The sequence below is a fragment of the Nicotiana sylvestris genome, chromosome 1, assembly GCF_000393655.2.
Source record: "Nicotiana sylvestris chromosome 1, ASM39365v2, whole genome shotgun sequence".
Lineage (NCBI taxonomy): Eukaryota > Viridiplantae > Streptophyta > Magnoliopsida > Solanales > Solanaceae > Nicotiana > Nicotiana sylvestris.
The window spans coordinates 181,566,457-181,591,411 of record NC_091057.1 but is presented as its reverse complement, the minus strand read 5'-3'; the positions used below and the strand labels follow the sequence as shown (position 1 = coordinate 181,591,411).

The window sequence follows — 24,955 nt, the reverse complement described above, 5'->3', positions numbered from 1 at the left end:
GGATGAGCCGAACGTTTCGTCCCGTTTGTCTCGTCCCGCCACCGTCCTGCTTAAATATTGTCCCGTCTCATCCCGTTAATTTGATCTCGTCCCGTCCAGTTGGACAACCATAGATGTACAAAGGAGTTTATTTTTTCAAAATAGAGTAGCATGATGTAGCTAGATTAATAAAAACCAACAACTAAATTCTCCACTATGACGTTTGATTATTTTGGTCTACTTTTCATGAATAAAATATTATCTATTATTTATTTGAACCAACTCGATAAAATGTCATAATGAATTTTAAAAAGGTTATCAATGAAGATGAATTCCTTTCAAAATATAAATACGGTAGATGGATAAAGGATTACATGAATTAATTTTGTGAAATCTTTTAAATATTGCAATATCTCATCTTTAATGATCATCTGCAAACAATATTAGAATCTTTGAATTAACAAATTAGAATCTTTGAATATATGAAAATATTTTGCTTTGACCAATAAATACCATTTCATTAGCGAGGAAATTATTATACATATGATGTTTTCAAGGAAAATAAAATGTTCGTGATTTTGCTACACATTAATTGTAACAATAATAAAACGGCTTCAAACATGCTTATCATTATCTTTCAACGGCTCATGATAAAACGGCTTCAATAAAGTTAATTAAGTGTAATAATTACGTGAGAAGTTTTACATGCAAGAACTTACAAAGTCGCAATAATTATATTAACTAATAATTACTTATCTACATTTTTCTACTTGCGTCACTAATTATATTATATAAACCAAATTAATATTTTAAATATTATGCTTTATCAAATATTGATGTATATTGTATAAAAGGAAATAATAATATAGATCATGATTTAATAATATGCTAAAGTACTTTTTGAGATAAATCCAAGCACGTCCAAAGATGTTTCCTTTGTTTATATTAAAAAAATTAATAACAAAATGTCTTACACATGCTTCCTATCATTCAACTCTTTTTTCCACCACAAAAGCAACCAACTCTTCGTCAGCGCTATTAAAAAATTCGAAAATGCTAATTCTGCTGTAAATAAATAATTATAAAGATCTTCAAATTTGTAATCCACTTTTAAAGTGTAAAAATCACATAAAAGAAAAGTAATTAAAAAAATCCCATAAAAGCTGCCGAATCATAACACTACAAGATACTCACTACTGATCTACCAAAACAGGTGGGAAAAAGTAATAATTACAGAAATTATTAGAAGAGAGATTCTAGTGAGAGACAAACCAAATTAAGTTATTAATTAAATGCTTATCTAATTTAGAATTAAAGTAGTTGTTTTTAGCTTAGCTGTTTTTTGCAACTTTTCCGTAGTCAACTAAACCCTCAACCCCCACCCACCCACCCCTCCCCCAACCCATGACTAAGCCCATGGTTCGAGACATAGATAGAAGATTTATTATCATTTCTAGTTCGCGTCAGAAACTATTTACACATGGTAGCCAAAATAATATATAAAATTTATATAATTTTTGTACATAACATACAGAATGTGTGTGTATATATAAATATATAATATTTTTTTGGCTTAATTTTTACGGCGGCTATATAGTGTCATTTTTTCTAGATAGAAACACACATTTTCAGACCAATGTTTGATAATCTTTTTGAGCCTAATTAATTTGGATTTGCATCGCATCAAACCTAAAATACAAATAAACTTTTATTATTATGGCTCGAACTCGAGACCTCTAATTAAGACAGAAAATAAAAAAATACTACTATGAACTCTTTTTTTTGGGAACTTTTTGTCAGAATAATTGCCAAAAGGGGTAAAAATTTTACCCATACAAAAATACTAATCTTTTTTTGGTTGATTTGTAAGAGGGGATTACAGTAACAAGAGTACAGCAGTGTTCCAATTAATCACAGAGAGTGCTTGACTCAGACCAGCCTTTCACTTTCTCTCTCTACATCTACTTCTCTCTCTCTTTCATTCACACCACTTTCTCTCTGAAAAAAAAACCCAAAACTTTTGACCATTTTTTAATCATCTCTCTTACCCATCAACCGAAGAAACTGAAAGAAAGAGTTGGTATAGAGAGAGATATAGAAACAGTACTTACACAGCACTCGTTCTTTTTTCAAGAATCAAAAAAAAAGAAAAGCTTTTTTTGTGATTCATTCAAAAAGGTAAGCCCTTTAATTTCCCTGATACAGAATGTATATTCCCTTTTATATCAAGAATCGTTTATATATGTGTATGTGTGATTGTAGAGTAGAAAAAAGGTGAGAATTTTCAATTTCGAAGTTAAATGAAGGTTCAGCTGAAATGTTGCACTTAAAGGGCAGAGTGGTTTTGTTTTACTTTGTGTTTTTCTTGCTGTTTGACTCAACATTTGAGCAGGGTGTTGTCAGTTCTTTAGCTGAGAAATTTGCTTTGCTTCAACTGAGATCTTCATTAGGGTTAAGAGCCAAAGAATGGCCTATAAAGGGTAACCCTTGTTTAAACTGGACAAATATTGTTTGCAAGAATGGTAGAGTTACTGAGATCAACATATCTGGTTTTAAGAGAACCAGAGTTGGGAGTCAAAACCCTCAATTCTCAGTTGATGCCCTCCAAAATTTGACCTTTTTGGAATCTTTTAATGCCTCCAATTTTGCACTTCCTGGCTCTATTCCTCAATGGTTTGGTCTTAGGCTTACATCTCTTAGGATTCTTGATCTTAGGTCATGTTCCATTATTGGTCCTATTCCTTCCACTTTTGGCAATTTGACTAGCCTTTCGATTCTTGATCTTTCGAATAATAAGCTTGTGAGGTCCATTCCTACTGAATTTGGTTCTCTTCAGAACCTTACTTTGCTTGATATGTCCTCAAATTTCTTGAATGGGACTATTCCTCAAGAAATTGGGAGTTTGCTTCAGTTGAAGTTCTTGAATCTGTCTGGTAACAGTTTATCTTCTTTGATTCCTGCCCAACTCGGTAACCTTTCTAATCTGGTTGACCTTGACCTCAGCTCCAATAGTTTAACTGGACAGTTGCCTGATGCTTTGTGGTCAATGCCTGGGTTGCAATTTCTAGATGCCTCTGCGAATAACTTCACCGGCGTTCTGCCAAATGTTAGTTCCATTGTCAATGCCACCAGCGCAGTGTTTAATCTTTCTCAGAATATGTTTTATGGAAATTTGCCGTCTTTAGGCAGAAGCTTCAGTTTTCTAGATCTATCAGGAAACTATTTTCAAGGCAAAACCCCTGATTACGGACAAAGCAATGTGTCAGTTAATAAAAATTGCCTCCAAAATGTAACAAGTCAAAGGAGTAGGAGTGAGTGTGCATCTTTCTATAGCGAGCGGGGCTTGTCGTTTGATGATTTTGGACAGCCAAATGCCACAGAGCCGCCTCTTCCAGCTCCCAAATCCAGCAAAAAGAGTCACAAAAGTGTAATCATATTGGCTGCCGTTCTGGGGGGTGTTGGATTAATTGCACTTGTCCTTATCTGTCTAGTTCTGCTGTTTGTTTGCACCCGCAAAAGGGCTGCCACGACTCAAAGAGCCACTGAGGTTGGGCCAGGTCCGGCCAGTTCAAGTCCACCGCCGCCTCCCGGAGTATCATTGAATTTTTCAAGTTTAGGAGATGCATTTACCTACCAGCAGATTCTTCAAGCCACAGGTGAGTTCAGTGATTCAAATCTTATGAAGCACGGCCATTCAGGTGATCTCTTCCGTGGTACCCTAGAAGGCGGGACACTTATAGTCGTAAAAAGAATTGATGTGCGCTCTGCAAAAAAGGAATCATATTTGTCAGAATTGGACTTCTTCAGCAAAGTTTCTCACTCTAGATTAGTTCCTTTTATGGGACATTGTTTGGAGAATGAGAATGAGAAGTTTCTGGTCTACAAATATATGCCAAATGGAGATCTATCCAGTTCTTTATTTAGAAAAAACAATTCGGATGATGATAGTTTGCAGTCATTGGATTGGATAACAAGACTGAAAATTGCTATTGGAACTGCTGAGGGCTTGTCTTATCTACATCATGAATGTAACCCGCCTCTAGTGCACAGGTATCAAGGCCTTGTCATATTGCATTTCTCTTACTTCCACGTGCCGCCACTTTTATGGTTAATATTAGAAATTGTTAATAGCTATGCTAGACTTACTTCTGTGATTTACTACTATTGGATTTCCATGTTTGCAAGTGCATTCATATCTCACTCTCATAACTACAAGTCTTCGTTTAAACATTGTGATCATAATCTTGGAAGAGTTGCAGCTACTCTTTCTCTATGTATTCCTTGGTTGTACATAATTGGTGACTTCTTCGTAGACGCAAAGGTAATAAAGGATATGCCTGTTAATTTAATAGTCTGGAAGATAATCCCGGACTTTGATGATTTAATCAAAAGCTTTCCTTACTAAAGTTTCCCTGATATAACGTTGGTGTCACTATAACATCTTGTCTCTGCAATGTTACCCCTGGAATGAGTGCATGATTGCTTTCCTGTTTTGTGAGTCACTATGGTTTACTCTAAGCAATTAGGCCAAAATCATTCTTCATTACTATTGGCGACCAAGATGTAAATCAACTGCATCTGTTGCACTCTAATCCAACCAGGAAACTTCAAATTTTCAATTCGGAAGATTGTATGCTAAACCAATAAATGGAAAAGAAAAAGTTGGAATTAGTTGGTTAATCGTATAAGTGGCCGTTCAGTTTTTTCATTGTTAGCAGCAAAAACTTGTTTCTGTTCTGAAAAAAAAAAGCTACGTCTAAACCCAGAGACGGATCCATCATTTAAAGTTTATGGGTTCCTACATCATTCTCAAGTTAATAATTGGGTCCATAATCAAATATTTATAGATATTTAATAAATTTTTTAATATACATACAAGATCTGGGCAAAAGCTATTGGATTCCGGGAACCCGCATCTTAGCCTCTAGATCCACCACTACCCAGTCTCAAACAAGTTGGGGTCGGTTAAAGACTTGTTTCTGTTCTGATTGAGTAATATTGCCATGAACAACTAATCATCTCATTGAGCCCAACAAAGTTTCCCTTAGTTATATGTGGAAATAAGGACGTACAAAGTGGTACACCATCACAATAGCGAATGGCTGTTTGAGAGCGCCCTTTTTGGCTAATGCACGTTGGAGATACTAGGACAATGCTCTGAATGAAAGCTATCGAAAATCGTAGTGTATTTCGTATCTCTGAACTAGGTAGGATGAGATTTCAATTGAAGGCTCTCCTAAAATTTTCAACCGAAGATAGTTGGACCAGTAAATTCAGTGCAGTACGGGCTCTATGCACGTTAAGGATCTTTGCAAGTTTATGGATGTGTGCCACATCTGGTTGATTGAAACCGAATTACAAATGGCAATATTAGATATCCGCTCTCAGCTATTAGCTTATCGGGATTTTCAAAAGGAGACGGGAATGAACAGTAATTCATGGTTGATGGTTTCTGATTTGTTATGAGTTGGAGATTTATTATGTTTATTGCTTCATTTATTATTATAGAGAGTTTACCATGTAAGGGCCAGCCTCCATAATATCTTACCATGTAAGGGCTAGCCTCCACAATATCTTGGAGGTGGAGCTTGAATCTATCAACTTGAGGGCTTCCCTTTATGTTTTTATGAGCTACATCTGCATGCAATAAATTTAAGATACGCTTAGTAAACCTAAAACTTGGGCTTTCAGGGGTTATGGTGCTATATATCGTCAAGAGCCATGCACTTATAAAAACTTTTATAGCTCTGCTTTTGTAGTTGCATGCATGGCTGCGATATCTCCAATCTAGCCAGTTTCTATATGTTTTAGATTCGGTACGAGAGATGTGGCCATAGATTTTGATGACATTAAATTTTCTACTGGGCTGGGATATTGTGAATACACAAATAGAAATTCTTTTAACTACACAAGTAGAAATTTACTTCTGAAACTAAGAACGGTTTTGTTTTTTATTGTATGAAGTTTCATTATTACTAATAAACCTTCTTGAGCATCATAGTCGTCATACAATGCTCCTTATTTTTTGTACCTTTTATCTCCATGGTGCCCTTTTAATGTCAGCTTGGATATTTTTAAAAATAATATATTGTTGTATGGCATTATCAGCTTATTCTCTTCCTTTCTAACAAACATATTCTGTTTATTGAGTCAGTCAGTGTTCAATACTCCTCACTTCTCTCACACTGTTCATCTGCATGTTTTCGGTTTAAGCAATACCCTTTCATGGGACATTTAATAGACTTTCCTCAACCAAATTTCTGTTCCCGAAGGAATTATCAAAAGGAGATGCTTCCCTAAATGTCTACATAGTTTTTCTGCTGTAATTCACCATGAAATCCTCAAGGTTTTAATTGCATGAGTTAGTTTATTGGATTCAACTTCTTCTCTCCCTGCCCCCCCCCCCCCCCAACACACACACCAAAAAAAAAACCTTTTGTTTCTGTCAGAATTACTAGTGCACCTCGTGGTGACAACTCTCCTTTTTCCTTCGCCGTACCTATTCTTGCAGAGATGTCCAAGCAAGCAGCGTACTTCTTGATGATAAGTTTGAAGTGCGGTTAGGGAGTCTAAATGAGGTCTGTGCACAAGAAGGAGACACCCATCAGAACAGAATTTCCAGGCTGCTCAGGCTGCCACAGTAAGTATTTTATGAACCTATTTGTTTCTGTTAATGATGTATGTAACTTTTCTAACCATCCTTTCTTTTAGAAGACAAAACTAGTTTACTACTAGCTTGGACTGTGGTCAATAATTTCTTTTTTCCATTATGGATCTTAACATCAGGCGGTTTTATTGTTAACATGCTTTTCTTAGTCTATCAGAAAAGTGATAAGGCGTGGATCTCCGATTTGATGTTATAGAAACTACTTGTTTCATCTGGTGTATTTTTAATTTTTATTAGCTATGCTATAAATGAGAATTCTAATGTTCATGCAGCAATCTTACTCTTAACCTTATCATCCTGCTATCTGTTGGCTCTAGCTTTGTTTTTAAATTATGAACTTGTAATATACGCCCTGGCTAGTGTAGTTCGAATGATAGTGATCATGCAGTTGTATATAATCTTTAGTTCTTCACCGTATTCAAGTTACTAGGAGCATTGTAAGTAACAGTGAGTCTAGTCTGAAAGACCGTCACACACTTGTTACTTGTTAGTTACTTGTTCTATCCCTCCATAAATTATTTCTTTTCTATGTAATATGAATATTTTTGCCTGTGCCGTACTGAAGAATTGGTTCGGAGTCCTATGTTAGATGCCAAATTTTTTAGGTCTTCTAGATTTGATCTTCATGGCTTCTGTAGAAATTTTTCAGATTCTCTTAGTTTACGCCATTGATCAGGATTACAGTCAATCACTATCCAGATTGATTTAAAAGTGTGAATATTTTTAATAATTATAGATGTTGGGTTAAATAAAACTTACTTTAATGATTGATATAGATAAGTCTCTTTCTTTTATTGCAAATTACACAAAAGGAAACTTTTATTGTGCTAGACGTAGATGCATCAGGGACAAAACCCTCTGAACACTGTGTCACAAGTGATAGCTTCTGTTGTGTTTTAATAACTTAGAATTTATATCCTTTTGAGTTATCTTGAATTAAATGATCATACAAAAATTTGAATTTTTTTGACGTTATTCCACTTCTAAGTAGGCCTGACACTTACGAGAAATAGATCAAGAGTGTGTACCTGAATAAAATAGTCTGGATCTGTTTCTGTTGGTAGGTCATTTCTTTTTCGTGTTATTGACGTTACGCCAAGTATGTCTCATATTAAGAACATTATAAGATACAACCCACTCGATCAGCCATCCCATAAATCTATCAAATCCTCTGTACAAGGATGGATTTCCTGTTTGCACTAGTGTCTTGAGGGGTGAACCAAATATAATTATAGAAATATGGGAAATGGTAATATTCTAAACTCATGCATTGCGACATGATATCTGGCTGGAATATGAGAAGGGTGCTTTGGATGTCTGTTCTTGAGTTAGGCCAACTGTTGTGAACCTTCCACTATATTTAACTTTCAGTTTTATCCGTTCAATCGGACGGTTTCCTAATTTTCTGTGTCTTTTTCTACTGGGCAACAGAGTATTAGGGTTAAGAATCAACCTAACTCCTTTTCCATAACCTTCTCCCTAGTAATGTGTATTTCCAATGTTATGAGTGGTTATTAATTTGTTTTTTTTAGCTTATCATCTAAGCTTGTTGAATGATCTCAAAACTTCTTGTTGTATTCTTTCAACCGGTACTGTTTCATAGTTTATACTGCTATTTGACATAGTTTTCTCTTCCTTATTTGCAGGACATCAGAACAAGGTGCATCAGGTATGTGCAATTTTGTTTAGTTCTACTTCTCGTAAATAGACTTTACGCAAAATATTCTTAACATATCCTCTATCAACTTAGTGTTCGTAACAACTCAAAATTGTAGGTAACATTTCCCATCTTGTTATTGGTGGGTAAGATCTCAAATTGGTGTAGGTAACAAAATAAAAATAGTAGGCATTCATTGGAAGCCATGAATAACTGAAATTCTTAGGTGGAGATTTCCGATTGAACTGAATCCGAAAGAAAGTAAAGGCCTGGACAGTACAACATTTTTATCTTGAATGTAGACAAAAAGAGCTAAGTATTAGATGGCAATGTTTTGCTTTACCTTGCCAAATTACTCCTTGTAGCTCAAACTATCACTAAGCATTACTTCAAAGTCTACTTTTCTCTTCCTAAGCTAATATTCTTTTTCCGGAATGGACAGGTACAGCTAGTGCCACTTGTGCGTATGATGTCTTCTGTTTCGGAAAGGTTTTGCTAGAGTTAGTAACTGGCAAGCTGGGAATCAGTGCATCCAACGACGCCAGTATGAAGGAGTGGTTGGATGGTACATTAAAATACGTTAGTATATATGATAAAGAACTTGTCACAAACATAGTGGATCCTTCCCTAATCATAGATGAAGATTTATTAGAGGAAGTATGGGCGATGGCTATTGTTGCGAGATCGTGCCTCAACCCCAAGCCTTCGAGGAGACCGTTAATGAGATATATCCTTAAAGCTTTGGAAAATCCTTTGAAGGTAGTTAGGGAAGAACATACCAGCTCAGCAAGACTTAGAGCAACTTCATCAAGAAGTTCGTGGAACGCTGCGCTGTTTGGCAGCTGGCGTAGCTCCTCAGATGTAGCGGCGGTACCTGCAATCCCAGCATCTAAGTTGGAAGGAACAAGTAGTTTGAAGCAATCGGGAACAACAGGTTCTCAAGGAAGTGGTCATAATGGGGACAATGGTCATTCTTCATCAACTAGACGACAGTCGAAAGAGATTTTCCCTGAGCCGTTGGAAGAGCAGGATGTAGAGAGACCACATGAGGAGTAGAAGAGAGGTGATTGTGATTTATTCTTTGTTAATAATGCAGCGCGGTGGTCTGCATTCGGGTGCCTTCCCCTGTACATTCTCTGTTTTCGGAAGCCATTGTTTTTGTTACATTGGGTAATGGAAGTTGGCAAGAGATCCTTGTTCAAAGGAAACTTTGAAAATGGAGATATTGGGTTGTTTACCTGGGACATCAACATCAAATTGTTTATTGGGGTTTTGGGATTTTAAAGTTTTTTTCTTTTTTTTTTGTATTTTCTGGGGATAGAGTTGGGACAACAGGATTTAGCAAGTGGTGGTTCTTTGTTTTGGGGGCTTATGTTTCGTTCCAATTCTTTCTTATAATTCTTACTCTTTTACTAATCTCTCCATGGAATGTAAATTATACAGAATCTTTCATTTTCCAAATGGAGGAGAGAAAAAAAGCATTTCATTGATCTTTTCTTCTTTGTTGCTGAACTGTTTTGCTTCTTAGAGTTGGAAGTCAAATTATGCCAACTTAGTTCAAACATTCCGACACAACGGTTCTGGTCTACCATTCTTTTGTTAGTTTGGCAGGTAGTTTTGCACCCAAATGTGTAGTCTAGCCGTAGCCGAGGGCCTATTGGAAACAAATTCTCTATTTTTACAGGGTAGGGGTAAGGTCTGGGTACTCACTGTCCTCCCCAGAGAGTCTATTGTAAACAAACCCTCTATCTTTATAGGGTAGGGGTAAGGTCTGGGTACTCACTGTCCTCCCCAGATCCCACCGTGTGGGATAATACTAGATATGTTATTGTTGTTGTGTAGTCTAGCCGCCAATAAAGCGAGTAAAAATAATGGGAGATCTGTTCTCAAATCCAAACAAGAAAAATAGACAAATGTGTACTCTAGCCGTAGCCGAGGGTCTATTGGAAACAAATTCTCTATCTTTACAGGGTAGGGGTAAGGTCTAGGTACTCACTGTCCTCCCCAGAGAGTCTATTGTAAACAAACTCTCTATCTTTACAGGGCAGGGGTAAGGTCTGGGTACTCACTGTCCTCCCCAGATCCCACCGTGTGGGATAATACTAGATATGCCGCCAATAAAGCGAGTAAAAATAATGGGAGATCTGTTCTCAAATCCAAACAAGAAAAATAGACAAATGTGTACTCTAGCCGTAGCCGAGGGTCTATTGGAAACAAATTCTCTATCTTTACAGGGTAGGGCTAAGGTCTGGGTACTCACTGTCCTCCCCAGAGAGTCTATTGTAAACAAACTCTCTATCTTTACAGGGCAGGGGTAAGGTCTGGGTACTCACTGTCCTCCCCAGATCCCACCGTGTGGGATAATACTAGATATGCCGCCAATAAAGCGAGTAAAAATAATGGGAGATCTGTTCTCAAATCCAAACAAGAAAAATAGATGCTACGTAACTTCTTTTCATCTACCTAAGCATTGGTAAATAGAGTTACAAACAAAAAGGTCCCACCGAGATTTGAACTCGGGTTACTGGATTCAGAGTCCAATGTCCTGACCACTAGACCATGGGACCACAGCTGCTTCTCGTAATCCTTAGTTATATTAAATATTTCATGGAAGTTCTTTAACTACACCCACTAAGAAAAGAAAACTAGGTCGTTCAATTATATTTTGCAAGCTCAATAAACCCCGTCCATTTCTGATGTCCTATTATATCATTGACTTGTAATCAAGTTGTTAATCGAGCTTAAAGATTTTAACGTCCGAATGATTTTTCCATTTTGTTTAGAAAGAAAAAATCAAAGGTTAACATGCATTTGTTGCGAGTTTATACAGTGATTAACCACTTACCTTAGTGTGATTGGAATTACCAATCCACAGGTTGGAGTTGGAGAAACCAAGAGTAAGTGTTAAACTGAAAACCAAGAGCAGCATAGCTACTCTTGTGATAGCCATAAATAGTGTCAATACTAAATACTGTTGCTGAATCGTAGTCTCCACTTCACCATTGACCCAGCACTTCCACCAACTTTAATGTATTAAAGAGAAAAATGAATGGTATTGAAAGTTTTGGGCAGAGTGTTACTGCTATTAAAGACTTTGGCCAAAAACCATCTGTAGACGTCAGAAATTGATGTTGCCTATGCTAAGGTTTGTTGAAATTTTTCCAGACAGTTGGACCATAAGTCATAAATTGTCCTTTTTAATTTTGGCTGGTGTCCTTATTTTTTACCTGAGTATTGGAGTACCTCATAGACAGCTAATTGAATGCAAGTCTTATAACATCATGGTTTGTAGAGATATGCAGAGATTTCCAGACCAGCAGACAAGGAAAAAGAAATTCTGCACTCATAAATTTGGAGTGGGGCTGAATATAGCTATTGTCAGATCAAGGGGCTGAATGTGTAAACACATTTCAGAATGTACACTGAAACAAGATGTCATTCTAAACTTTTTTCCAATAACAATGATTTTTTGGATCACCTTAGGCACACATCTTGACTATTCCACTAAATACCTGCTACTTCTCACCCGTATAGGTACGGATAACTCTGCTAACTATAATTGTTTTTGTCTCTTTTAGGATTTCAACCATGTTTTCTCATGATTCTCACTCGCTTCAATGACCGCTAAGCCACACCCTTGGTACAATCACTTGCTAACCTATCCCTTCCTAAATGATCATTCTTAGAGAAAACTTATTATCTTGAATTCGGAGAAAACTTATTATCTTGAATTCAACGCCTTGGCAACAGAAATTAGCTCAATGATTAATAACAAGCATCTAATGACACTTTTGTCCAAGCGGGAAACCTGGAACCTGCATCTGTTTAACATTTACCAGCAATTCTTTGGGAAAATGATATAAACAAGTTTTGCGAATGACCAGCCTGGAGCCATGTGATTCTATACACAGGTGCAACACTTCCTTAGTCAAAATTGTGGACAGTTGAGCTAGAACGAAAACTATTGTTGGATTGGTGTCATTAGCTTGACTAGCATTCACTCAAAGAAATGAGAAAGTTGAGAGAACAATATTCTCAATTCATCAGAAACAATTCCTTCCACTTAGCTCACCAGAATCACTAACAATATCAATAAAAGTCATAAATTTCTTCCTCCAATTTTCTATCTGGAGATTTTCATTAAATGCAAGCTTACCCTCTTTCTCTCAAAACTAGAAGGTAGCAGCACAAACTTTAAACAAGCTAAAGAAACACCGTCTTAGAGAACACCTGTTAAGGAATCATAAGTTTGGCAATAGTATACTTGCTATTCTTCTTATCCAAAATGGCTGCATGTGCTCGATTTAAATAACTCATCAGCCTGCAGCACGAGCACTGTCAGTACCATATGCTAATTGAGATTACAATGTGCATCTTAGAAAAGCTATATGGTGTTTTGGCATCTTCAGGATGATTGAAACCACATTCATAGGCTGAATTTTTTTCAGATAATTCAAACAACTAGAAGAAATGGAAAAGGAAGATCGACTCTAATTTACGAAACTAGTGGACTCATCACTAGCTGACATGATATGCTAATTAAAACGCATAGAATTGAATAAAAAGGGCAGCTCAGTGCACGAAGCATCACGTATTCACGATGGGTCCGGGGAAGGGCGCACCCTAAGGGATTTGATGTAGGCAGCCTACCCTAATGCAAGCATCAGCGGAAGCCACGGCTCGAACCCGTAACCTGTAGGTCACACAGAGACAACTTTAATGTTGCTCCAAGGCTCCCCTTGAAAAGGCATAGAATTGAATACTCTAAAGAATTTAATTGAATGTTCTAAAATGTTTAATTTCCTGAAACTATTTATTGTAAGAAAAAGAATAAAGAAAAAAATATTTAGTTTGTTGAAACTAGGGTAAAGGAAGAAGGATGCGTGCAGGCAAAGCATCGAAAAGTATGCTAAGTCCTATAAAAGTTGTTTATTTTTGGGCAATGTGTCATTTAGCAATTGGCTTCATATTGTTTATACGCACATAGCCAGAGACCAAAACCATGTTCTGCTCAAATGGCTCGCCATCATGATTTAAAGGTCAAATGCCAGAAATTCCAAATCAAACCATAAGAAGAATAATAATCTTGTGCTAACATCTACAAGGTCTCGGGACAGATTTCCCTTCCCCAAAATAAGCAAAAAGGAAATCAAAGAGGCACTTCAAACTTATTAATCAACAAAAAATCATCCGACCACAATGATTTGACATAGTGCACATGCCCTTGGGGAGTCTCATTTTCATGTACATGTCAATTTGGTGATGCATGCCACAATGTAACAGATACAACTAGTTAAAAGAAATATCCTTATAGGCACCAAAACACTTTCTTATAGTCACTTCAAGTTACTTCCATTTTTCCTTTTTCCTCCAAATGGGATAGAACTTAGAACGTCACAACTCACAACTCCATCGAGAAACGATGAACAGTTCAACTTGCAACCAATGTAGCTCTCTGAAAAATCTCGTGTGGAAATTCAAGGACCAAAAAGTAAAGTTCAACAACTTGGTTGACAAATCCTGCCCAGCTCATGTTCAACCACTACTGGCTGACTGATTATATGAATTGTCCTACAGTACTTACCACAGTCAAACGTGTGCTATCGACCTTGCCAGCCACTTATTGATGGAACTCCCATGAATGAATTTGCAGCCCTTTCCATTCTGAACAAGAAAAAACTGTTAGCATCTTGAGCTATTTCTGGTGATTAATAAACAAAAGAAAGATAATGGGTGTAGAAAGTACTTAGAGATTTCTTCAACTGCCTTCACCACTTCTGAAGAATTTGTCTCAAGAACTTGACCTCCCAAAATAATCTCATCTAATATAGCATGCACCTAAAAAGCCTCAATACATCAGCAAACTCTCAAACATGAAAATTGAAGTTACCGAAGTTAGGATGTCAACGCAAATCAGAACTTATTGACAGGCCAATCTCTTTTTTGTTCTTGGATAAGTTACAACTTATTCCTAAGAAGAGTAGTAGTAGTACTCAAATTCATAAAGTAAAACCTATCAACTGACTTCAAAAGAAGTAAACTCCATGTCTATGTTTCACCACCCATCAGTTCTTATATTTCAAATCCTCGGTGCATCATAAAATTAACTTGCTGTAAATCTGATAAACTTAAGCATCCCTTCGTTTCCAGAAGGACCCACTTACTACTCATCATTTAGCCACGCTTCTTAATCAATGTTATTTTAGGGACAGTTGACTTAGTCCAGTTGAGATTTTTGGCAATTAAGACAGCTCCCGAGGTCTTAAATATTAGGACACCCGAAGTTTTAGTGCAAGTAACAAACTAAATCACAAGTTTCTCATCATTGATTATGTCAAATGCAAATAAGACAGTTGTTCTCTGATATAAAACCCAAAGGAATCAGATCTCAGAACAACTACATGCCTTTAAATGATACATGCTTTGTGATACTAAAACAAAGAGAGAAGACTGACCTTATTAAAATTGAATACTATATCAAGTTCACGTACATTGCTGAAACACTTGTCCATTGCCTCGACAAAAACTGAAATTGTCAACAACATATCAAGGTAGTAAATCTTGGAGACCGACCATATGTGCATTTAAGTAAAAAGCCAATGCTTGGAATATGTCCCGGTCTTCTAAACCAGGTTGTTTAATCGTGTTCAGGTCTTCCATCATAAGACAATGCAAATGCACACACTTATTAATGCAGCATTAATGCAGACTCCCAAAACATTAATGCAGCACTCTGTCCAAATTTTAGATCTTGTTGAAAATTGGTACTGCATAAGCACTTAAACAGACATGGATCTCAGACCGCCATAATATATAAAATGCTGAAAGTTACATATTTCTTCTCATATCCCATGTTTATACTATTTTAGTAAGGGAGACATGTTTGCTAAAGTTTCTTTACAGCAAGTAGCACTTTTATTCGATTGGTATTTTGCAGCCAGCCGAAACAAGTAAGAAATCATTTTAAAGCCTCAGGACAAGTTTGTTCCCTCTCAAGAGTTCAGTGCCTGAACTATCAATACAAAGGAAGAAAAGCAAAAAAAAAAAAAAAAACTTCAAAAATCTATCAAAGAAGAGAGATTTAGCTCTTCGAATAACTTAAATATAATTCCTCCTTGGATAATGAATACTCTAACTTCCGCGGTTCTTCAATTAAACAATCTATTTTACAAAAAGATAACTTCAAAGTTAAAGGTATCTGAATCGGTATGACCAGAGCCTGAGTATATACCTTGCATGAGATCAAGCATTGCAAGCTCATTTTCGGAGCTATCAAATATGAATACAATATGTAGTGTGGCATAAGTCTTGTATACAAGCCGAGTATCCTGCATGTGAGGAGGCGCAATATGTGAATATTTCTAGGTTTTCTTATGTTTTACATGTATTTTGAGGGATAATAAATACAATAAAGAAACCAAACTCAGAGAGATACAGAGAGAGTAGACAGGAAAAACACATACTGATCCAAAGAGGGAATCAACCTTGACGAAGTTGCTTACATTCTCTGCTCTACTGCTTAAAACTGCACTTTAACACAAAATTGTCACAACAAATGATTCAGAAAATATCAACAGTGTACAAATCACCACATAGAAAGAAAAGAAAAATATGAAACTGGCAGTGCATTAAATCATTTCTTTAACCCACCACAGTAAAAATAAAATAGTTTATTATGGATTAGATTTACAACCCAATCATTAGCAAAATATGTATCAAGATCCAAAAATTCCATCTTTATTCTTAAACAAAAAAAGAAATACATACTAAAACAAAACGAAGAAAAAAAAAATGTAAGCACAACCTCCGAAAATTCTTCGAATAAGCTCTTGTTGTTTCTCTGCAGGCTAACCTTACATTTCAAGTAACAATTGATTTAAGAAAGAAGTAAATTCACAAAATAAAAAATAAAAAAGGGCCTTAATATATTGTTCTTTTTTCTTTAAAGTAAAAGGGTTAAGGGAGACTGACATGATAATCGTAGAATTTGACAAGACGAGGCTTGCCCTTATCGTTCATTACGATTACTCCCTTTATCATCCTTTAATTGATTCCAATTTTCAACTGATCGTCTCCTCTGTGACTTGCTTCTAAATCTTATGTCTGGTGCTCTTTAAAGTTTTGGTTATTACAGTCACACCCCCAAATTTGGTGAAACGCATATTCAAGCACCAGTTTCTTTTTAGCGTTGCCCAATTGAGTTTTTATGTTTTCTTATTAATTACATGTAACAAAAATATTTCCTATACCTTTCTTTAACATTTCTACCCTGATTTTCTAAATTTGATATTGTATTTGAAGTTGTCATGGTTTGGCATTTGGAAGCCTTTTTTGTATTTCAGAAAAGGGTCAAAAATACTCCTAATATACTAAAAATAGCTTACAAATGTCACCTTTTGATCTAAAAATACCCTTAACGTTTTATTTTTGGCTCACATATACCCTTGAAACTAATAGAAGGTGGATGGTAAATTTGGGCACTTTAGAATATTCATGTGACATTTTTTAAGCTTGCCACGTGTATTTCTTGTAAACAAAATTAAAGCCCACCCATTTTCTTATAACCCAACCCACCGAAGTCCCTATAACCCGTTGGTGGCTTCCCTCTTTTTCCAGAATTTATTTCAATAATGGAGATAAGCAAAATAGACCCATCTCATTCTTCTCCTTCTCCCCGTCAGATAACCATAAATTTTCTCTTTTTTTTTTTTTTTTTTTCATTCTATCCATATATAATCAGTAAAAAAAAAGATTCTAAGAAAAAGAAGAAGAATCAGTAGTAGAAGAAGGATAAGATGAAGCTATGGGACAGGTGAAGAAGAACTAGAAATGAAAGCTGAAGAAGCGAAAAAAGAAATATCCAATAGAACTGTTGAAATTGAGATGTTTTGAGAGATCTGAGAAACTGTTGAAAAGATTCCAGTTCAATTCAATAATTTTTCAGTTACAGATGACAATGAAAGCTGTTGAGAGATCCGATTTACAATTTTATTTTTATAACAATTCAACTTCATCTTCATGTTTCAAGATCAAATCTATAAAATCAATCTAAAACGACTATGCGATTCACAAATAAATAAGCAAAATCTTCATCCTCCTAATCCCATATCCAACCGAAAGAAAGACTATGGCGGCAAATATAATTAGGATGGAAGACATCGGAAATAATGGGGAGAGAACCGGTGTTTGAAGAAAGGAAGTTTTTGTTTGAAGAGAAAAAATTAGGCAAAATACATAATTTAGCACCTTAATTATGAACCAAATCCCTGTTACTGTCACACCTTCTTTTTACACACCCGAAGGTATATAAGGGAGTTTTTCCAATTTAAGTGACATTATTCGAAATGGAATTAATTATTCAATTCAGAGTCGCCACTTGAGATAGTTTATTTGGTGTCCCAAGTCACCGATTTATTTTAAATCCCAAATCGAGGAAATTTCGACTTTCCTTTTGAAGTCTGCGAAACAGAAATTCTGAGTAGGGAATTCTGTTAACCCGGAGAAGGTGTTAGGCATTTCCGGATTCCGTGGTTCTAGCACGGTCGCTTAAACTATTACAATTGGCCTATTATCTGATTTTTAAAACATGTTTCAACCTATGGTATATTTTTAACTTATTAGCCGCTTTTAATTAAAAAAAAAATTTGGAAAAATTCAACGTCATATAAAACACGTATTGAACCACGTCACATGAAATACACCCGCGGTCCACGACACATTTTATCTAACGTTGTTGAGATTTGGATTTGGGTCACATAAAATGCACACCCGAGTTTAGGAAATTAATTTTTTTTTAAAAAAAATAGCGCGCCTACAGCAACTACACACTTTCAAGTTTGCGAGGGCCATGGAAAATTCAACTAAATGGCACGCCTCGATTTCTAAGGATTAAAATTAATTAAATGAGGGCCATGAGTTTTGAGATTTTATTTGGCATGACGCGCTTCGATTATTCTAAAAGAATTGTATTCAATTTAAAGCAAACTACAAATATTCATGATTGTGTTTCTTCCTAAAACTACTTTGAGATTATTGCAAGGTCATGATTTATGAATATGGAATTATTATTGAAGAAATATATGATTTGAGTTATTATGGACCTAATCACCCATGTCGGTATCAAATTTTCTATTGACTTAACATCCTTTAATTTGGATCCAAGCTATTACATCGTTCTCTCTCCATTTTAAATACATTTTCCTATCTTTCCCTATGAACTACAATCTCATTGAAGAAACTCATTCTGTCTTTCACGAATTCTATTTCTTGATGCTCTTCCTTCATTTTTTTGTTCATATCTTTCAAGTTGGTAGATAACCAAAATATAATATACAAATCAAAAGGAAATACGGTGAAAGAAAAATAATGGAAACATTGGTTAAGAAAAGAATGAACCTTTTATAGATGAAGATCTTATTCAATACATATGGAGCAAACAACCATCAAATTTAATGTGCAAATGAACCACAATCAGAGGCAACGAGCGGAAACCTTTCGAACCGAACTCGACTTCGACCTCTTCGGGCTAATATTTTGGGCTATCTTTTAAATTGAATTTGAAGCTTTTGGATTTGATTTTTGGTGTGATTTAGCTCCTGTTTCTGAGGTATTTTTTTTTAAACAAGGTAATGAATGGCTATATGTTTTTTTGTTGTTGAAAGAAATAGATAGAAAGAATAAAACTAGTAGAAATTCTCTTTAGCATAGAAGAAGAAAATTTGTTTTCTCTCAATATTCTTCCCTCCTCTCTTCTCTTCTTTTCTTCAAATATTTCTCTTATATTTATAGGAGAATTTTCAAAAAAATTCAGATTTTTTTTAAATTTTTTTATTTTTTTATTTAAAAGAAATCCCACTTACATTTTGCTTTTCTTTTTTTATAAAAAGAATTACCACCTTTCTTTACTTTTATTTTTTAAATTCCAACTTTAATTACTTTTATCTTATTTAAAATCCCACTTTTTTTTACTTTTTTAAAAAAGAATTCCACTTATTTTACTTTTCTTAAAAAAACAATCCACTTTCTTTTACTTTTCTTTAAAAAATTCTACTTTATTTTAATTTAATTTTTTTAAAATTTTCAGCTAGCTTTATATTATTTTTTAATTCCAACTTTCTTTTACTTTTTATTTTTAAAAATTTCCACAAAACTTTACTTTTATTTTTTTAATTTTTCACTTTTTTTTTACTTTTTTTAAAAGAGAATTCCACCTACTTTTACTTCTTCTTTTTTAATTCCATACTTCCCTTTTTCTTATTTTTTAAAATCTCTCCCGAAAATTTTAAAAAAAATTAATATTTTTCGGATTTTTTATTATTATTTAAAAATAAGAATAAAAATAAAATAATATTAATAGTAATAATTCACCTTCTAAAATTTTGTATTTTTAAACTATAATAAAAAGTATAACAAAGCTAAAAATTTGTATGTTAAAACCCCATAAAATATTTACATAGAAGAAGTGATAAAAAAAATTAAATATTGTCAAAAATTAGGTGATCACAGCTGCCCCTCTTTGCTTGGGAACATGAAGAGTTTTCAAGCAAAGATAAGGTGAGTCATGTGACTAATTTTTTAACATATCTTTATTCAAAAGAGAAGAAATAAGGATAAGAGAAAAGATAAAGTGTGCAACCGAGCCTTGGTTTTAGACAGCCTACATATCCCGGTTTATAAGGGAATCAGGTCGCGTGTAGTTCAAGAAAAATGATGGAATGATGAGTTGAGGAGTCGAGTGAGGTTCCGTCGAGGCTCCGGTCCGCAATCCTGTTATTATATCAAAAATCAAAGAGAAACTAAACAAGTCTATCAGCTATGAGTTACAAGATTCCTATCTATGAGTCTTGTGAAACTTGTCCTTGATCTTGACTGGTTCTTCCTGCAGACTCTGACCTGAATCTTGATGCTCGTTAGCTGCAACGTCTAGTTCATTCTTCTTCAGCTTTTCGGATCAAGGCGGGACATGCGAAGCTTGTGACTTAAATCATATCTTGAACAGTCCACATCTTTCTCCACATCAACACTTTGAGTTCATTTCTTTTTGCTCCTTTTCTTCTTTTCTTTATTTTGGATTGAGACTCATTCTTTTGGTTGTCTCAGATCTTGTGCCTCGAGGCTAAACCTGCTCAGGCACCAAAACAAACAAACGAACGAAATTTTTCTGCCCCAGTTTTCACTAGGAAAATTACGTAAGTTATTTGTAACTAAAATCTAAACTTTTTGTTTTGTTTTGTTTTGAAAGCGGTAAAATAAGGATTGCGAGTCTTTAGGAGGAAGAGATTAGGGAATGTAGCCCTATATCTAAAATAACCTCGACTAGGGAGTAGATACCCTATGTTGGCAAAAAGGCGACTAGGGAATGAATGCCCTATGTCTAAAAATTTCAACTCAGGGATTGGAGCCCTAATATTGGAAAAGAAAGGCGACTAGGGAATGAAGGCCCTATGTCTAAAATCTTAACTAGGGATTGGAGCCCTAAAGTTGGCAAAAGGCGACTAGGGAATGGAGGCCCTATGTCTAAAAATCTCAATTCAGGGATTGGAGCCCTAATGTTGACAAAAGGCGACTAGGGAATGGAGGCCCTATGTCTAAAAATCTCAACTTAGGGATTGGAGCCCTAATGTCGGCAAAAAGGCGACTAGGGAATGGAGGCCCTATGTCTAAAAATCTCAACTTAGGGATTGGAGCCCTAATGTTGGCAAAAAATGCGACTAGGGAATGGAGGCCCTATGTCTAAAAATCTCAACTCAGGGATTGGAGCCCTAATGTTGGTAAAAGACGACTAGGGAATGGAGGCCCTATGTCTAAAAATCTCAACTCAGGGATTGGATCCCTAATGTTGGCAATAAAGACGACTAGGGAATGGAGGCCCTATGTCTAAAATCTCAACTTAGGGATTAGAGCCCTAATGTTGGCAAAAGGCGACTAGGGGATGGAGGCCCTATGTCTAAAAAATCTCAACTTAGGGATTGGAGCCCTAATGTTGGCAAAAGGCGACTAGGGAATGGAGGCCCTATGTCTAAAATCTCAACTTAGGGATTAGGGCCCTAATGTTGGCAAAAGGCGACTAGAGAATGGAGGCCCTATGTCTAAAAATCTCAACTCAGGGATTGGGGCCCTAATGTTGGCAAAATGCGACTAGGGAACGGAGACCCTATGTCTAAAAATTTCAACTCAGGGATTGGAGCCCTAATGTTGGCAAAATGCGACTAGGGAACGGAGGCCCTATGTCTAAAAATCTCAACTCAGGGATTGGAGCCCTAATGTTGGCAAAAAGGTAAAAGATTGATTTTGGGGCTTCTAAACTACCTTTTTTTTTATTTTCTTCTTATCTATTTTCTTTCAATTCATTTTTTTAGTAAAAAAACGTAAGAAAGAATTTGGAGGAGACTTCCCTTTTGGGTTGATTATTGTTGCTAAGCTATTTCTAGCGCTTGCACATTTCTTTTTCCATTTTGGTTACACCTGCTTCTTGCACTGTTGCTTTGGATTGCACCTGTTTTAATTTTCAAACAAAGAACAATTGTTAGTTTGAAACGGTGGTCGGTTTTGTGGCCTTCATTGTTTTTGATCACTTGATCTCGGCCCAACTCTTTTGGCGAGAACCTCTGCCGCTTGATGGCTTTTCTTAAAGATTGGTCTCTCTCCTAAAATCGAGGAACTCAACTTTTCAAAATTTATCATGACGGCTCACCCGTATAGGGCTTTGGACCTTTCATTTTAATCTGCTTCTAGGGGCTTTTGACTTTGGATTTCTTTTCATTTTCAATAACTCTGATTTCATAGCATCGGCTATCATGGCCAGTTGGGATCGACTTGATGCACCCACTGAGGCTGGGTACTTTTCTTTGGACTTGGCTTTTATTAAACAAAACCCTGTAAAACCAATCTTGCCACCTTTTCTTTGTATTAGTTTTGGAACAGAGTTAGACCGAAAGGGATTCAAGGAAAAGTAAAGAAAGGACAAGAAAAAATGAATTTAAGGAGAAGCGTCCCTTTTGGGGGAAAGAAGGACTTATTTGGGGTGCATGCAGACTTCAATAGACATGACATGCTTCTTGGACTGGATACCCAATATACACAACTATCCAACTCATTGTGAACCACATCTCCAAATCGAGAAACCTGGCCATGACTCTTTCAGTGGTGGGGGGTGTCTTCTTTTCGATCGACGGCGCCCTTTGCGGGTTTTCGCCAATCGACCTCTCTCATTTCTCTTCTCACCGTCGCCTGATAGTACTCTTTACAAGTTTTCACTAACTAGGCTCTCTCATTTTCAATTTTTTTGCTCACCGTCGCCTTATGGTGCCCGTGTGGGTTTTTACCAATAAGACTCTCTCATTTTATTTCTCTCATTTTTATTGCATCGGATCCAAGTAGCTGTATTCTTTGTTCCTTGAACATTCTCACCGATTGATCGGAAGGACTTGAAAGGATTTGGGTAAAAATAATTTGGATCGAATTACAACTTTTGAACCATTCAGGCGGGATTATCGCATGACCATTACAATATCTGCCCCAGTTTCACTTTTGAGGGAGTTTGGATTTTTATTTTGGTGTGACTGAACCCTATTGAGAGACTGCCTACGTATCCTTTTGGAATCAAGTCGAACGTAGTTCAGGAAAACATATTCTTCTTTTTTTCATTTTTTTTTCAATAACACTTTCAAGTTCCAAAGAGGCAATCAAAGAAGAGTAACCGGCACAAATGGGTTTGCAAAGGGTAGATAGTGTTTGGGTAGCGAGAATAAAAGCCTTCGTCCTCCCAATCGGACAATGTTGTTGTTACAGAAAGACGAAACATAGTACCTTTTGACTGCATCCGCATTTATAGCTGCTCCAGGATCATTTCCTTCGATATCGCCCAAATACAATGCTCCTCTCGGCAATATCTTTCTAATGACGTATGGGCCCTTCCAATTAGGAGCGAATTTTCCTTTTGCTTCCTGGTGATGGAGAAGAATACGCCTTAAAACGAGTTATCCCACTTCAAAACTTCTAGGCCGCACTTTCTTGTTATAGGCACGAGCCATTCTTTGTTGGTACAACTGCCCGTGGCAGACCGCAACCATTCGCTTTTCATCGATCAAGGTTAATTGTTCCAGATGGGTTTTAACCCACTCACTATCTTCAATTTCGGCTTCAACAATGATTCGGAGAGAGGGGATTTCAACCTCGGTGGGTATTACGGCTTCCGTGCCATAAACCAAAAGATACGGGGTGGCTCCAATTGATGTGCGCACAGTAGTGCGATATCCCAACAATGTAAACGACAACTTTTCATGCCACTGCCTGGAACTTTGAATCATCTTTCTCAAAATCTTTTTGATGTTTTTGTTTGCTACTTCAACGGCACCATTGCCTTTAGGCCGATAAGGAGTAGAGTTCTGGTGCATTATCTTGAATTGCTCACATATCTCCCCCATTAAATGACTATTCAAGTTTGCAGCATTGTCTGTGATAATAGTTGCAGGAATGCCAAAACGGCAGATAAGATTGGAGTGCACGAAATCTACCACAACTTTCTTGGTGACAGACTTGAGAGTGATTGCTTCAACCCATTTTGTAAAGTAGTCAATGGCAACTAGTATGAATCTGTGTCCATTTGAGGCTTTTGGCTCGATTGGCCCAATGACGTCCATGCCCCAGGCAACAAATGGCCAAGGTGCAGACATGGGATGCAGTTCTATGGGAGGTGCATGAATCAAATCACCGTGCACCTGACACTGATGACACTTCCGAACAAAACTAAAATAGTCATTTTCCATGGTCATCCAGTAATAACCCGCTCGAAGGATTTTCTTTGCTAAAACATACCCATTCATGTGGGGGCCGCATACTCCCGCATGTACCTCATGCATGGTTCTTCCAGCCTCTTCTGCGTCAACACATCTTTAAAAATTGAGGTCCGGAGTTCTCTTGTACAAGACATCCCCACTCAAAAAGAAACCACTCGCGTGTCGTCTAATGGTTCTCTTTTGGTCTCCACTGGCTTGCTCAGGGTATTCTTGAGTTTTCAGAAACTTTTTGATATCATGGTACCATGGTTGGGTATTTGGTGCTGCTTCAATTGTATTACAATAACCATGCCTTTCCCGGATTTGAATTTCCAAGGGATCTATGTGAGCATTGCCTGGATACGGCAGTATTGAGGCCAAAGTAGCAAGTGCGTAAGCTAATTCGTTGTGACAACGAGGAATGTACCTGAAATCTATTGACTTGAATCGCTTGCTGAGGTCTTCCACATGCTTCTTGTAAGGGATAATCTTAACATCTCGGGTTTCCCATTCTCCTTGGGTTTGCCGGATAATCAGATCTAAGTCTCCCATGATCAACAACTCTTCGACATTTTGGTCGATTGCCATGTTTATACCCATAATGCAAGTTTCATACTCGGTGGTGTTGTTTGTACAGAAGAACCGAAGCCGAGCTGTGGCTGGATAGTGCTGACCAGTGGGTGAGATCAAAATTGCCCCAATTCCAACACCTTTTGCGTTTATCGCCCCATCAAAGAACATTTTCCAAGCATGAGTGTCTTCAGATATTGCCTCAACTGAATTTACTTCTTCATCTGGGAAGTAAGTTCTCAAAGGTTGGTACTCATCATCAATCGGGTTCTCAGCCAAATGATCCGCTAATGTCTGGGCTTTCAT

General features: G+C 36.5%; 3 protein-coding genes and 1 non-coding gene across 8 annotated transcripts; 1 reads left to right on the top strand and 3 right to left on the bottom strand.

The window, feature by feature from the left end:
* Positions 1-2,123: 2,123 nt before the first annotated feature.
* LOC104225312 (probable LRR receptor-like serine/threonine-protein kinase At2g16250) lies at positions 2,124-9,793 on the top strand. The gene is made up of 4 exons (XM_009777090.2): positions 2,124-4,029; positions 6,491-6,619; positions 8,293-8,315; positions 8,746-9,793. The coding sequence occupies exons 1-4, from the start codon at positions 2,297-2,299 to the stop codon at positions 9,357-9,359; spliced, it is 2,499 nt and encodes an 832-aa protein (XP_009775392.1). The 5' UTR covers positions 2,124-2,296; the 3' UTR covers positions 9,360-9,793.
* A 1,005-nt stretch (positions 9,794-10,798) lies between these two features.
* On the bottom strand, positions 10,799-10,870 carry TRNAQ-CUG (transfer RNA glutamine (anticodon CUG)). Its single transcript has one exon. It is a non-coding gene; the product is annotated as a tRNA-Gln (tRNA).
* Positions 10,871-12,281: 1,411 nt separating this feature from the next.
* LOC104225296 (AP-3 complex subunit sigma-like) lies at positions 12,282-16,454 on the bottom strand. Of its 5 annotated transcripts, none has more exons than XR_011406716.1 (9): positions 16,275-16,454; positions 16,108-16,150; positions 15,767-15,828; positions 15,535-15,631; positions 14,759-14,829; positions 14,050-14,141; positions 13,888-13,967; positions 12,926-12,996; positions 12,282-12,624 (listed from the first exon to the last, which is right to left on the bottom strand). XR_011406716.1 is itself a non-coding variant. In XM_009777069.2 (8 exons), exons 1-7 carry the CDS (start codon positions 16,341-16,343, stop codon positions 13,904-13,906), a joined length of 498 nt encoding a protein of 165 aa, XP_009775371.1. In that variant the 5' UTR covers positions 16,344-16,452; the 3' UTR covers positions 12,282-12,624; positions 13,888-13,903. The 5 variants fall into 5 exon arrangements, 3 of the variants coding, with proteins under 3 accessions (XP_009775371.1, XP_009775376.1, XP_009775382.1); XR_011406717.1 differs by having other exon boundaries at positions 12,954-12,996; XM_009777069.2 differs by lacking the exon at positions 12,926-12,996 and having other exon boundaries at positions 16,275-16,452.
* A 7,742-nt stretch (positions 16,455-24,196) lies between these two features.
* LOC104224947 (uncharacterized) lies at positions 24,197-24,955 on the bottom strand. Its single transcript, XM_009776677.2, has 2 exons — positions 24,851-24,955; positions 24,197-24,748 (listed from the first exon to the last, which is right to left on the bottom strand). The coding sequence occupies exons 1-2, from the start codon at positions 24,953-24,955 to the stop codon at positions 24,197-24,199; spliced, it is 657 nt and encodes a 218-aa protein (XP_009774979.2).